At 38.4% G+C, this 16,348-nt stretch overlaps 1 protein-coding gene across 1 annotated transcript in view; it reads right to left on the bottom strand.

The window, feature by feature from the left end:
* Nucleotides 1–8,830, bottom strand: part of DOCK5 (dedicator of cytokinesis 5) — a 55,748-nt gene extending 46,918 nt beyond the window's left edge. The window contains exons 1-6 of the mRNA XM_029284594.1: nt 8,201–8,830; nt 6,833–6,914; nt 3,899–4,028; nt 2,506–2,572; nt 1,493–1,575; nt 381–506 (exon numbers count right to left, since the gene is read on the bottom strand). Coding sequence (XP_029140427.1) covers nt 381–506; nt 1,493–1,575; nt 2,506–2,572; nt 3,899–4,028; nt 6,833–6,914; nt 8,201–8,484 — 772 coding nt within the window. The 5' untranslated portion in view covers nt 8,485–8,830. The remainder of the gene's footprint in view (nt 1–380; nt 507–1,492; nt 1,576–2,505; nt 2,573–3,898; nt 4,029–6,832; nt 6,915–8,200) is intronic.
* Between the last annotated feature and the right edge of the window lie 7,518 nt (nt 8,831–16,348).

Raw genomic sequence — 16,348 nt, 5'->3', positions numbered from 1 at the left:
GAACATTATTTTGTCCGACTTGGACATTAGAATACAGATAGAAAATCATATTTGTAGATCAGGGTTGAACTGTGAGGTTCTTAGTACTCTCTTAGCTTGTGGTTTCTTTGCAGATGTTTCATTACCAAACTAGGTAACTTCACAAGTGCTTGAAGCCTTCTAAAACTTCAGATGTTACCTGAAGTTGGTAATGAAACACTGGCAAGGAAACCACCAAACTCAGAGAGCACCAAGGATCTCACAATTAGAATACAGTCTTACTCTTTTCTCCGGGAATTGCCCACCATTTGGAGGACATCTGAACTCAATTATTCCTCCCCCCCCCCCAAAAAAAAAGATGTAATCTCATTCTTCTCCTTCCTTGATGCAAAATTACTCACCAGGCAATATAATCTCTGGGAATCCCATTTTGCGGGCAACAGCTGTTGATCTGTCAATGAGATGGGAAAAATCCTTCTGAACCTGAGCTAAATCACCAGGCAGCAGTTTCAGAGAAACCCAGAGGCCTAAATGGGGTTGGAGAGCAAAGAATATAACAAAAAGCAGCATTAGTGCTATTGGGAAAAAAAGTGGCAATCCTTGCAGATTTGATAAGGAAAGAGAATTGTGATCTCCCAAGTGAGTGGCAGGTTAAAACAGGGAAGTCTTTTTTTTGTTTATTAGAGCTTTATTCTTCCATTTCCACTTTGGGGAGAATAATAAGCACTGGGGTTGTTTCTATAAAAAAATAGTGTGGTGTTTAAGGCGTTCCCAGCACACGTGTGCAACCTATTTGCAAATGTTTTAGGAGGAGCGTGGCAATTTTCACAGGGCATGATTTGACCTTTTTTTTTTTAACCTCATCAACAAATTCAGTCCTGTAGTTTGAAAATGGTTCCAATGGGGTCTGTACTTAATGATTGTTCTTAGGATTTTCAAAGTACAGTACAAAGATGAAAATGAGTGTTTACGTATCACAAACAGCATAATCTACGCACAGAAGAGAGCCAGTATGAGAAACACCGAGTTGGTAGATGTTGAACTTTACAGGATGGCAACATACCTAAGCAGGCAGGCTCCTCCATGTTTTATTTTGGGGATTTAGTGGCATTTTTTTTTTGCCCTTCTTGCTCATACCAAGCCAGATTGATTTAGGGATCTCTTTTCCCATTTTTATTCCTTTGAGAGCATTGTTTCTTTCATGCCACACTTCCAACCCCTCTTGCAAGTGCCCACTAACATAATTTTATTGTAGTTTGTTACCTACACACCATCAGTGTACCAGCTAAATTTGTCTGGCTCTCCCCATTTATCAGGAAACCTGAATCAAATAGATGAAAGATTTTCTGAGCAGCCTTGCAGGAAGGAGCCCATGCCAATGTCCTTGACCAGTGAACCATCCAAAACCATGAATGAGTTTTCACCTCAAAGGAATGTCTCTCCTTCCTTCTGCCCCTCCCTCCCTCCCTCCCCTCTTCCCAATGCTTCCAGGAGCTATCTTTCCAGTGTGTACCTTGCCCTTTATGATTCACTTCCTTGGCTGCAATAACTTTGTTGAAGACTGATGTGAGGGGCTCATTCTCTCCAATCACGTGAGAGGTTATTAAAGGTGCCATGATTAACTGCCGTTGCCTGATGTATGTTTCCATGGCAATCCTGAAGAGGAAAGAGGAAAGGAGAAAAAGAAGAGGTACATTTCCAGATTGTCAACATTATTAGATTATGAATAAAAAAATAAGAAGATTCTTCTTACAGGAGGAAGATCTGAAATACCAGATTCGGAACAGATCTTCTTGTCTGACCCAATCAATGTGGTCACTTAGAGTAAAACAATGAATTGATGGCACACCATCCATCCATCCATCCATCCATCCATCCATCCATCCATCCATACATACATCCATCCATACATACATACATACATACATACATACATACATACATACATACATACATAATTCAAATGCTGAAGGGACCGAATGAAGTAGAATAGGAATAGCTGGTAGATCTCTGTTGACTTCAAGCTGATGGGCAAAAATTCTGGTCTCATAACAAACATAATTTGTTCATTCATGTGAATGGATGAGGGTGAAAACCATACTGGGGGTAGGGACAGAGCTGTAACTACTTGTGTGCCACTTCCTGTGTCTCTGCACATGCAACCCCTGCATTATTTTATCTCTCTTTATTTTAGTCCTATCCAATGCAGAGAAGGTCTAAACATGAGTTGTATGCATGCTGGTCTGAATACTAAAGTACAGCTCTTTCCATGCTGAGAATTCTGATCAAATGTAATTCCAATCAATTAAGGAAGTGACTTTGTATAGACCTGTGCAAGAAGCTCACTGAAATCACTTCTGATAAATCACGTTCACTGCTTCAATTTAATTTACAGATGTTGCCTTAGCTTATCCCACTGCTTTGTCTTGGACCTGTCCACTTTCTGGAAGGCATATATACATGACCACGAGCTCCCCCAAAATTGTGCATTCTTTTTTTTTTAGAACTTTAACTACTTACTGCTGAAAGGGAACAAAATGTTGCTTCTCTTCATCATCTACCTTCCCGTGGATGATATCTGTAATGTCCATCACTAAGGGGAAAAAATAGGCTTTTACTGATTGCAGCAAAAATGTCTTCATAGGTTGGGAACTTTTTGTATAAATTTCAAACCTGTGAAAACTCAAGCCTTCCATATGTACTGGTTCATCAATTTCCAGAAATCCCATCAACATTATCAAAGGCCATGTTGGCTAGGAATTCTAAAGCTCTAATGTGTGTAAGATCACAAAAGCTAGTTGAAACCAAGACTTAAACCAAACTCAGGAAACATTGGTTGGTTGAACATCTATCAATCATGCAGACAGATATAACTACCTATGAAGTGCTTTGGAAATAATTTACACAAAGTATTGAGCATGCCCTACTGGTTGGTTGGTTGGTTGGTTCCTTCCTTTTTTATTTAAATGATTAATCTGGCCACTAATCTCACAGTAGCAACTTTACATGGAGAACAGAAAAACCAAACCAAAAGACAACCTCCACAAAAATTGATCTGTTCTCTTGGTCAGTTACAAAAAAGATAGATTCAGATGATCTGAAGACCTTCAATTCAAGGTCTTCTCTTGGCGTGAAAGATTTAGAACAAAGTATTATGGAACAATGACTTAACGTCTTTTAATTTATTACAGGCATACTACCACATTTATATTTGGAATGACTTTACAAAATAGGTTCCTGCTTACACTATATCTCTTTTTTGGCCCAGAAAATACTTTTAGGACAGGGGTCTTCAGCCTTGGCAATTTTGAGACTTGTGGACTTCAGTTCCCAGAATTCCCCAGCCAGCATGGCTGGGGAATTCTGGGAACTGAAGTCCATAAGTCTTAAAAGTTGCCAAGATTGGAGAGCCCTGTTTTAGAGGACATAGGAAATAACAGCTATTAGGATAGCAGTAACTTGCTTACTTAACCTAAATACATTTTTTAAACCCTGGCCATGTCCTCATGATCTCACCCACAGATCACGAGGAAGGCAACTTTAAGTTGTCCTTATACACACCAGGGCCAAAATAGTATTTCCCCCCCACTTCTGGTATCATCTAAAAGCCACCTCAAAGTGCCCCAAAACTATCTTTGTCTTCCCTTCCTTGAGGGAAATTCAGATGAGCAACGATGGGCAACAGGTAAATCAGAAGCAAGACAGGCACAGCCCATTTCATGTCACTGTTGTTTCCTGATGGATCAAGGATGATGAAGACCACTTCAACTCTGCAGTAGAGAAAGGGCCTTCATCTTCTTATTGCCTTGGACCTCAGCATGCCAATGGCCAGCTGAAGAACTGAACCCAGGACTTCCAATTGCTATTTTCCAGTACACACATTTCTTGAAAGGAAGAAGCCAACAACCAGCCTTTGTACCTGCTACTCCAAAAGGTCTCCGGAGGCCACAAGTATGCTTCTTGCCCTCTTTCAACTCCATGTGGCCAACTCGGACTATTTGACACACCAGGCTGACCCGAGGCCGGATCAAGTCAGAACTGCTGAGATCCTGGTGGGACAACAGAAACAATCACTGACGCAAAAAAACCACTTGGGACATATTGAATTGGACTATGAACAAGTGGAAAAGAATATCCCTTATTTATTTATATCCCTTTATTATTGTTATAAATAACTCAAGGCAGCGAACATACCCAACACTCTTTCCTCCTCTTCTTTTCCCCACAACAAAAACTCTGTGAGGTGAGTTGGGTGGAGAAAGTCTCAAAGTCACCCAACTGGCTTTCATTAATAAGGCGGGACTAGAACTCACCGTCTCCTGCTTTCTAGCCTGGTGCCTTTATCACTAGATCAAACTGGTTCTCTTATATATAGAGAGAGTATTATCTATCTATCTATCTATCTATCTATCTATCTATCTATCTATCTATCTATCTATCTATCTATCTATCTATCTATTTATCTATCTATCTATCTATCATCTATCTATCTATCATCTATCATCATCTATCATCCATCTCTCTCTCTCTCTCTCTCTCTCTCTCTCCCTCTCCCCCTCTCCATCCATCCATCCATCCATCCATCCATCCATCCATCCATCCATCCATCCATCCATCCATCCATCCATCCATCCATCCATCTATCTATCTATCTATCTATCTATCTATCTATCTATCTATCTATCTATCTCTATCATATATAGAATAGAGCTGGAAGAGACCTTGGAGGTCTTCTAGTCCAGCCCCCCACTTAAACAGGAGAACCTACACCATTTCAGACAGGTGATTGTCCAGTCTTTTCTTAAAGATCTCCAGTTATGAGGCGCCCACGATTTCTGGGGGTAAGCTGTTCCACAGGTTGATTGTCCTCACTGTCAGGAAGTTTTTCCTTAATTCCAGGTTGTTTCTCTCCTAGGATCAGTTTCCAACCATTGTTTCTCATCCTTCCATCTGGTGCTCTGGTGAACAACCTGACCCCCCTCTGCCCTGTGGCAGCCCCTCAGATACTGAAACACTGCTATCATGTCTCCCCTATTTCTTCTTTTCTCTAGATTAGCCAAACCCAAGTCCCGCAGCCATTCTTCGTATGTTTTAACCTCCAGGGCTTTGATCATCTTAGTTGCTCTTCTCTGAATTTTTTCTAAACTCTCAACATCTTTTTTGTGATATGGTGACCAAAATTGGCTGCAGTATTCCAGGTCACCCAGCTAGTTTTGTCACCCAGCTAGTACTTCTGGTGTCCCACTTTTTAGACTGCTGCCTTAACCATCATGCCAAAAGGGCTCTTATGCCAATTTTTATTAGGAGTGTTCAAATAGTCAAAATTTATGCAAGGAGTTATTTTTGTGCCAAGGGGAAATGAATCAGCAGAACCAGCTTTTACTTCATGTTTGCCATCTCTGTTGGCTGGATTAGGTAAATTCACTCCTCTTGCTTGCTGCTGCGGAAATATCTCTGTCTCTTGGACTTTCTGCCAAAGTGAAATTGCAAACATGAACGGACATCATTCCAGCAATTGTGAAGCAATATCAATTCCCCCGTGGCTCAACGGATGGAAAGAAGTTGGGGTGAGCTGACCGTGTGTGTGGGGGTAGTCTTTGTTGCCAAGATGCCCCAAATAAATTGGGCTAAATTGGTACAGGTAGCTCTCAACTTACGGCCACAACTGAGCCCAAAATTTCTGCTGCTAAGAGAGACATTTGTGAAATGAGTTTTGTCCCATTTTATGACTTTTCTGACCATGGTTGTTAAGCTAATCCCTACAGTTCTTAAGTTTGTAATATGGATGTTATGTGATCTTGGTTTCCCCATGGATTTTGCTTGTCAGAAGGTCGCAAACGGGAATCACAGGACACTGCAACCCGTCATAAATGGGAGTCAGTTGCCAAGTGTCTGCATTTTGATCGCGTGACCGTGGGGAGGCTGCAACAGTCGCAAGTGTGAAAAATGATCATAAGTCACTGCTTTTCACTGCTGCTGAAACTTCGAATGCTCACTAAACGGACTGTTGTAAGTCAAGGACTACCTGTAATCTCTTTTTTTCCCTCTAGAGAAGATTGCATTATTTGGACAAGATGTGAAGAATGCTCAATAGCCACCACTGTTGGTGTGGTCAATAAAACTAATTCCAGAATGCAGAACCTTGCCTAATGGTTACATTCCTGTACATACCAGCTTTTAAAGTGACTACATTTTCCAAACCTTATTTTAAGCATTATTGGCTACCACTGAGGGCGGTGCTTCAAGGTCTTTGGTAAGCTTTTCTCCCCAAAATTCAAAGACTAGCGAACAAAACAGACCAAATATCCCAGCACATATGCCAGGGGTACCAAAACTCGTCTGCTCATCAGCCCCTTCATGAATATTCTGATTGTTCATCAACTCCCAAAGATTTATTACATGAAAACATATTTAATAAATGCCACTTTAACTGAAAGTACTTTGAATAACAACAGTGGTATAATCCAATTGACTTTTTTGGGATTCGGTATTAGCCATTTTGGAAAACCCTGAGATACAGTACACAGTAAGGAACACACTAAAGTCAGAGATCATGCTGTCTAGTTGGGAAAAGCTCTTATCCAAGGTGTGGCTGATAATCAAAGCAGCCAGGTATAGGATGGATGTCAAAATGACCTTTTAAAAAAAAGTTAGTTGGCTTTGTTACAGAGATAAACCCGAGACATCTTTCCAAACCATTGTGCTTGTTAGACAATGAAATAGATTATGTTGACCCTTCCCATTCACAGCATGGCTCCTTGCCCAATGACGCTATCACAACAAAGGTATCAAAGGAACAGAGTTATAAAAATCTGCCAGTAGATAGAACCCAGAGGGCAAAGAGAAAAATTACCGTAAAGACAGCCTGAAGGTTGTTAAGCTTTTCAATTTCCTTCGGCATTCCATTACTTCCCCAACGAACCAGGTAGTTTTCACTAAAATAATAATGATAATAATACAATAATAAAAGACCTGCAAATAGAAATAGAACAACTGTGGCAAAAGAAAGCAAAGGTAGTACTTTTAATATTGCAAAGAGTAATAGGTGCAATCCCAAAAGAACTGGAGCACCATTGGCATTGACAAAAATCACCACTGGTCCATCAAACATCTGCATCTGCCTGTCCCAGGTTCTTGGCAAAGACTCAATACGTGGACTAAACTGGCAAATCCAGTCTGAACATCTGGCTGACTGTGTGATGAACCATAATAATAGGTGGACAAAACTGGCAAATCCAATCTGAACATCTGGCTGACTGTGTGATGAACCATAATAATGGACAATAGGTATTCTATTCAGGACATGCAAATCACTTTGCCCAGCATTAAAACAATGCCAAGGCAATTTTATGTCCAAGCTGAATGTCAAAAGGAAACAGACTTTCAGGTGCTTTGGCATTTATAGAAATAAAACAAGGAAGTCCTTTTGATTCTAAATTGCAACATATTATGAGCCAATGTCCAAAAGAAAAAAAAAAAGAGAGAGAAAGAAAATAAAGGCATGAAGAATTACCCTAAACAGAAATTACAGTGTTTGAGACTTTTTTTTTTTTTTTGCTCACGAAGAAGATCAGCAAAGGGAAAACTGATAGAAGAGATCGTTCTAAAGCACTTGTATATTGTTTGCAACAAAATAAAATTGAATTAATTTTATTCAATTGCAGTGACTAAGCCACAGGGTTTTTAAAGACAAAGGAAAGTTTGTTTTCTTCAAACTAAAAATCAGCCTTTCATCTTCATAACAGGCCTGCATGGGATACAGGTAGTCATCGACTTACAATAGTTCATTTAGTGACCGTTCAAAGTTACAACGGCACTGGAAAAAGGGACTTATTCATTTTTCATACTTAACGATCAAAATTCAGATGCTTGGCAACTGACTCATATTTATGACGGCTGCAATGTGATCCCCTTTTGTGATCTTCTGACAAGCAAAGTCAATGGGGAAGCCAGATTCATTTAACAAACATGTTACCCACTCAACAACTGCAGTGATTCATTTAACAACTGTGGCAAGAAACATTGGGGAAAAATTCATTTAACAACTGTCTTGCTTAGCAAGAGAAACATTGGGCTCAATTGTGGTTGTAAATTGAGGATTACCTGTATTGTCAAGCAATAAAGTCTTAATAGATCTTGCTGATTGCAGCTAACATACTGCAACATACAACTAACATACTCTAAGAGATGTTTTAGAAATAATATTCCACTAACAACATACCTAATAAATTTGGATTGGTCTGGATCATAAAGGCTCATAAGCAGCTCTGCATCCTCGCCAATATTGCAGACAAAATTCTTGAAATTGATGTAGAGGCTGTAAGTGTGAGTTGTATTAAAGATAGACTGTCCTCGTAGATCTACGTTCTGTTGAAGAGACTTGTTTTGGGAAGAAGAGATTAAAGGAGAAGTCAGAATGTGCTGAATTATCCAATAAAACTGTTTATTTTCCCTGCCTATATTTAGTTTCCTTAAAACTGAAAGTGTGGCATGCTCACACACCATGGCAACATGTATGCAGAATCAAGGCTGTGATTAAATGAATTATGTGATCAACTAAAAGAAGCATCCAATTATCTGAACACACACTCATACATTCAGTAGTCAATGCATTTTATTTCATTCATTCATTTATTCATTCATTCAATCAATCAATTTCTATAACCACCCAACTCAACCCAATGGCTCTGGGTGGCTTACAGTTCAAATTCTACTTATAAAAGCTGGAGCTAGCAAGCATCATCTTATAAAGAGAGACTCTCTTTTCTCAGTTCTAAGATGATGCCAGGCACCAAATCATATCAACCATAATGTAAATGGGATGTTCAAAAGTAGGGTTAGAAAGCAGTAATGGAAGCTTGGAACCAACTTCCAGTGGGTGTAATGAGTCAAACATCAGTAACTGAGTTTAAACATGTTTGAGATAAACACATGTCAATCATGTCAATTATCGGACAAATTTTTTTTTTAAAAAAAAAGGAAGGAAGGAAGGATATGTTTCTAAGTATACACTTTCCCCTTCCAAAATATTGTTCTACCTGTAAATTTAAATCAAGAAGTTAATCAAACAAAACTCCCAGAAACAATGTTTTTATCTCGTCACAGCACAGCACAGTGATTAAACTTTCTTTCATGGGTTATTAGCAATGCTTAAATAGCATGCTTATTCTATTAACATGCTTTAAACACAGCTCTCTCTTGTTCATGCTTGCAACATGCTTCTGAAGCAAATATCAGAATTTCCCTTTGGCTGTTTGATGAATTAAATCTGCTGGGCTTCAAATCAAGTCTACAGAACAGGTTAAAGACTGAAATAAACCAGCAATCAGGGTTCAACAGGACTCAGGAAGATGGTTGTACAACAGGGAAAATCTGAGGAAGTTAATCTTTTCTCTACCATTGGTGAATGCATATTCAGCATGTAATTCTCCACTATATAAGAGTTCAGCCTTTAGACTCCACTCCAGATAAAGCAATGGATCTCTTTTTCACCTAAGGAACTCCTTCAAAGGACTGCCACTGGTGAAATGATCATTTAGGCCCAGAAGGTGGTTTCAGTTCTTGTCCCCTTAAAAAGAAAGTTGTTGTAAAATTTCCAGGTTAATCCTAGGCAAAAATAAAGGCTGCTCACCATCTCCCAAAAAAAAGCACAGCAATTATCGATTGCACTGATACTGAAATGTTGAGAAGGAAGTACAAGTTCTATTTGTTGATGCATAGCCTCACCACACAACAGCCACATCATTTTATACCACTTTTGGGTTCCATTATTGTGTAAAGTTATTTCTAGCCAGCTTCCTGATCAGGAAACAATATACTAAAAACCATACCTTTTCTTCTTGGATCCTGTCGTCGATTCTTTTGGATGCTGTCTCATGTGCTTTAAAGAGTGAAATCATGCTGGTAACATCTGGATCCAAGATGTTCCCATTATCATCTCGTACCACTAGATCCAGTCCCAAAATCCTTGCAATAATCCAGAAAAACAAGGAGGTAATCAAGAGCAAAGAGGAGACATAGAAGAACAACATAGGAGAACAAACCCATCAGAACAAAATTCAGCAGTCTATCTGCATTTGAAAGACAAAGATAAAGGCTACTCTATTGAAGACAGCACAAAGTCCACATTCTGGACAGAGAGGACCACTGGTTAGGACCGCTGGTTTGAAAGAGGGGTCAAAGAGGCCATCTATGTTAAAATTGAACAGAGGGGGGGATACGACACCACCTCTCTCCTGTTTACAACACAGCCCTTGCGGCAGTTCCAAGAAGGCTCCACACCCATTTGATTGTTCATTCTGAGGATGTGACTGAAGCCTGAAAAAGACAGCCCATGTTACCTGTTGCCATAATCGATTTTGGCTGTGACTTTCTTCTTGAGTTCAGCCAACTCATCCTTGGGAAGAGTGCCTGATAGGATCTGGGATCGCCATTCAATCAGACTATAGGTCATCTGTTGTACATGGCGAAAGAGGGAGCTTTTGTTCTCCTAGAGCAGATGAGAAATGAGAAACAGAAAATTAAACAACACAACAAAGCCATTCTGTATCAACAGGAAACTCATACCAACAGAAGAGAATATATGTAGCTCAGGGTGGAACTATGGGGTTGTTGGCGCTCTCTAAGTTCATTTTTTTTTTGCAGATGCCAGAAATCAACACCCAGATAAGCAGTTTAACACCAGGATTAATACGAGACCAACAATCAAACAGTACCCCAATGAAGGAACTATCACCTCAGACAATCAACAAACAGTAAACAACTGTTCCCTAATCAAGGAACCACCAAGAACACTCTCACCAACACTGATAGGACAAGTCATTTGTATATGAGTGGAGAATTACCCATCTTCTGACACTGATGATGTTACCTAGTTGGGTAATGAAACATTTGCAAGAAAACAACCAAGCTCAAAGAGCATAAAGGACCCCACAGGAAATTCATAGTCCTCCACTTTTTCATTTCTCAAAGGCTTAGACTAAATCCAAATGAATCACCTAGATATTAGATCATTGAATAGGTTGTATTTGGTTATATCTTCCTACCTTTTCAATTTATCTTCGACATTCCACTTTGATGGAAGTATACCAAGTATACCAAGAATGTCGAAGATAAATTGAAAAGGCAGGAAGATATAAGCAAACCAAGTTTACTTCCAGCCAGCATTGTTCACCTTGCAGGGCTGTTAAAGGAAAAACATGGACGTAGAACTATGTATGCCCAGCTTGAGTTTCTGAAGGAAAGGCGGGACATAAATAAAAATGTGACCACTCCAATAGGTTTCTTTATGGTTTCCAGAATTGTTCCTATGCTTATAATAGCCAATAAAGCTCACCCAGCTGAACCTGTTATTTGTTTTGGGAGAGAGCTTATGGTGGCCCAATAGAGAGAATTCGTACTTACCACATAAAGCCTATGCCAGATGACTACCCATTCTCGCAAAGTAGAAGTGAGTTCTTGGACCAATGGAAGTTCACTAGGAATTACTGTCTCATTTTGTCTATGGAAAAGTGATTGAAATTCTTGTTGGTCATTTAAGGTCTACCCAACAAACTATTTTTATGACTTACTAGATTTACATCTATATCTATCTATATTTGTATCTATCTATCTATCTATCTATCTATCTATCTATCTATCTATCTATCTATCTATCTATCTATCTATCTATCTATCTATCTATCTATCTATCTATCTATCTATCTATCTATCTATCTATCTATCTATCCATCCATCCATCCATCCATCTATCCACATACTGTATTAGGCATGTCTTATTTATTAATATTCATCAATTATTGCTTTAAAAAGTTCCCAAAGTTTAACTTGACTCATTCTGGATGTGGTCTGGGGCTATCAAAAGGAAGCCTTCTTCAGCCTTACCTCTCCACCTCCTAGGCACTATTTCATATCAGTTCTCAACTATTCTGTATAAACAAAACTTGTGAATACCCTAAGAAATAATGCAGAGAACTGTTTGCAGAACTTGATTCACAGAATGGAATCTTTGCAACTCCAAAAACTTGATTCACAGAATGGAATCTTTGCAACTCCAAAAACCCAGAACTCCAGAATTTTTGTTGAAAATGAAAAAAAATGATCTTGGCTACTCACCCACCATCTTGCACCGTCGCCTCCTTGAGATAAATGTAGGTAGATGGGAAGATACCCTAAACAAAAGACAAAACAAACGATGACTTTATCAAATGGGTAGAGAGTTATGAAAGCAAGAGTCTGAGGTTCAAGCTTCAATCACTGCAGGAACTCTAGCCCAACAGCTCTATTTACCATCATGGATTGCAAAATCATTAACATTTCCTATAAGTCAAAGATGGTTGATTTTAGGATGATCTCGACGATCAATTTCTTCCTCTATTACAAGGAAGAAAAGTGATAAGTCATAAGCGCAAGAAAACCACCAAGCACAGAGAACCCCAAGGACCTCACAGTTCAACCCTGAGTTACAAATATTCTCTTCTATTGGTACTATAATATTGATAATGTGAAGTTCTCTGAACTATCAGAGACAAAGTGGTCCACTTCCTTCTTTCCATATCCTTCCAAATCTTTGCTTTTTCCCCTGCCTTGTTGGTCCTAACACTAGAGCTGCCTCTTGGAATACCTATAGGATGCTATCTACCTTACATTTAGGATCCAAAGCATGAGAGCTACAAGAGATAATTGCCTTCTATCGATATCCTAATCATCTTGAACATTTTTAGTAGGAAAGCTAGCATGTAGCATCACTGAACGACTCAAAACGACAACAAAAAACATTGTGGGATGGTTTTGCGTTCATTTATATTCTGGCAGAGAAGGGGGAATATTTCCATAAAGAACTCCTTTCAATGCAATCTTAATTGATTAGCACTGGTAGCTTTTAGAATTATGCACAAGGAAGCTGTGCCAGCAGTTTAATCTAAGAAGAAGAATCTCTCTAATGTAAGGATCATGCTAATAAATATGGTAATTTGAAAAAGAGGAAGAGGGGAAGAGAAGAAATCATTTCCTCTGAAAGCATTAGAGAATTCCAGTTCCCACTGCTGGTCTTTAATTTTATGCACATGATACGTAAGTTCTAGAGGAAGTATATTCATAAGCAGCAAAACTTTAATAAACAGCTAAACCATGCAGCTTCCCTATCGCTTCTTTTAATTAACTCTGCCTCTAATTTTTCACTGGTTTTCTAGACAGTCTAATCGCAAACAACTATTCCTTTGTATTAATATATAGCATTTATTTAAGAAGAGTTATGTGGCTGCCCAAGTCACTCTCAGTGACTCCCATTGGTATATATGCTTTGTTCTGGATAAATCCAGAGATACGAATTGAGGTTATAATCCTTCCCAAAAGCAAGCTACAGAAATTCAGAACCCAAACGGGACAACTTTTCACATTTAGGGGAATAAATAACACACAAAGCTGATCAACTTGTATGTTTCTTTTACTAATGTCAGTTTTAAAAAACCGACTTCCTTCCTCAAAATTGTATGTTTCAGATTCACCTCTCCATAGTGCTTCTTAGTCTCTTTTTGACCACCATCAGAAAAAGATTGGCTGACTGTGTTTAAAAAGAGGCTCTAGTGATCCCTCATTCTGATATCCCAGCTAAGTATCATTTTTGCCAGCGGAAGAAAATGCACATCAACAGCTCAAAGACTGATGGAGTTTCATCCATTCCTCCCTCAGAAACAAAGTCTTCCAGGAAGATAAATGAACTGTGAATTAAAGATCTGAGGAAAACATTGAGAATGAGATACCCAACCACTTGCAAAGTTTATTTTGCTGTGGTGAACAATTTCTACAGATCAAGAGAGACTTACTGACACTTTGATGCATTTCACACCAAGCATCAATATGGAAATGGCTCCAAAGCAGTTTAAAGCTTTGATTATCCCACTTGGAGGATATCCAAGAGTGCAAAGTAGCTACTGTAGTTAGATTCTGGCTTGCTAGCTTGCCAGGGAAATCTAAAGGCACTTTTCCAATTTGTACAGGATCTGGATATAATTCATAGAGAAGGAATTTGGAAAACAGAAAACCATTTCTCTCTATTACACCGCCCAAAGTGAATTGTATTCAATTGGAAATTAATACTGTGCCCTAAATATTGAATTGAATCCAGAAAAAAAAAATCACAGTTCAAGTAATTATGGATGGGATGGGATGGGGATGGGGATAGGGAAGGGAAGCCCTATGGATCTTTCAGAAACTTGTCAAAATTTGAGTGAAATAGTCATTGAACCCAGAACTCCTATTAACTGAACAAAAGTCCAGAGTGGGTAATCTGTGGCCCAGAATCCTCCCTTTCTTCCATTACCCTTGTAGGCCATCCCATACTTTAGTAGGATCAGTCCTGAAAATTGTTGCACCGCCATTAAAATAGATAGGCAGTCTTTGGGGGCAGGAGGCATTTTTGGAATTTTGACAGCACTCAGTACATACTGCACCCTACTAAAGCTAGGAGAATGGGTCAAGAGGAAAGGAAGGATCAAGAACCCTGAAAAAGTGAGGACTGTCTGAAGCTGATGAGATCTTCCAAGTGAGAAGCTTAAAGGTGGAAATGGCGAGCAATATAGAAACAATATAGAAGCAAAGATGCTGTGAAAACAGAGTAAGAGATAGAGAAGTTTAGCAAGTAGTGTTGATAAAAAAACTAGATTTAGCTGGATATATTTTCTTAATTCTTGCCTTCCATTATTTTGTCTTACTAAGCCTTGCTCCCTTTCTACCTTCTGTGTGGAATAGCTCATTGGTAGAACTTTTCACTCTTTGCCTTAAGAAGATGGAAGAAATCGAAATAAATTTTGCATCGTGCAAAATTGAATTTGTCATAATCAGGGCTGCACAAATATGAACTCATTTTGCATCATAAGTTTTTAAATCGGTTACAGTGACTTACTTAAACACACCCACATCTTCCATAGTAATTAACTGACCTCAAAATTTGGCTGCATGTGACCCATAGATTGAACGCTGTAAACATTCATCATAATCCAATTATCCACAACCTGGTTCTATTCCTAATCCAGGCTTTTGCTGTTTGCACACCTGTTTTGAAGTGTGCTCCTGGTAAAAGAGCTTGCTGTTAGACTGTCACAACGTTAACAAGATTTAACGCTTAACGCTTAACTTAATTTGCAGGATAGTTTCATTACATCCTTATTTTTCATAATCTGTCAGTTCCTACCAATCTTTTTTTTTTTAATAAATATTTTTATTGAGTTTTATAAAGGTAATAAAGGGATAGGGTCAAAAAGGATAAGACAACGGGAAACATACAAAAAGGTTAGACCAGGGAAAAGGGGTAACACAAAAGTGGGATTAATCCCACAAAATAACATCGCTTCAGCAAGTCTACCAGTCTGGGTTTACATATCAAATCTTAATAATTACTCTATTATTAAACAACTTTCCATATAATCATGTAAATAACAAATTAGTCAATAAATCTCATTCATTTCACTACTTAACAATGCTTAGTATTAATTAATTATAATCACTTTAAAATAATAATATATTACCTATTAATTATAGTTTACCATATTATTTAAGATCACAAATATACAAAGAGGAAGAAGAAGAAGAAATTAAGAACAAGTTCATACAAATAATCATGGAATATAAATACAAATTATCAATTATCTCTTTAAATTTCATAACCTTTTCTCATTCTAGCGTGCTTCTAACCAATAATAAAATTTTCCCCATGTTTTAAAGTAAATTGTGTCTTCTTTCTCTTTCATTTCTAAAGTCAATCTATCCATTTCTGCACATTCAAGTATTTTTCTTATTATAGCCTGGTCAGATGGTAAATTTTCATTTTTCCTACCAATCTTCAAGGCATCTGAGGAACCAGACAACATTATGTATTAACCATAAGCATGCCTCCTTGGTGCTCTTCTTGCTGCTTTCAACAAATAGTGTCCTCAGGACCTCAGAGAACCAGCTTTTTAAATCATAAAGGCCAGAAGCACAGCGATTTGTTTTCTTTCCCTTCTGCTTAATTAATATTGAATTATTGTATGGCTAAGTGCTGAGAAGTTTTTCAGTAATGATTGAAAAGCTATTAGGTAGGCAGCAAGATCACAAAAATGTAAAATGCATGACACCCAGAAATATTCTTTTTAAAATGCTACCACAGTTTAAGAAAAGCTTGAGAGAAAGGAGATGTATCAAAAGACTGAAGGAAGATGAAGTTGCATTGGGAATGCCAAATAAATTTGAAGAGCAAAGATTCAGAGGAATTAATGCATAGAGTATAGACACAAGGGGAAAAAAAAAATATTTGGAGCCACTGTACCTTTTTGGATTTATTTCGAAGGCTGTAGCCTCTGTACCAGTCTGCCAAGGATAGAAGAAAACATAC

This window comes from Protobothrops mucrosquamatus, unplaced genomic scaffold, assembly GCF_001527695.2.
Source record: "Protobothrops mucrosquamatus isolate PMUCROS unplaced genomic scaffold, P.Mucros_1.0 scaffold754, whole genome shotgun sequence".
Lineage (NCBI taxonomy): Eukaryota > Metazoa > Chordata > Lepidosauria > Squamata > Viperidae > Protobothrops > Protobothrops mucrosquamatus.
The sequence above is the reverse complement of the archived record's forward strand: the minus strand, read 5'-3'. Positions and strand labels throughout refer to the sequence as shown.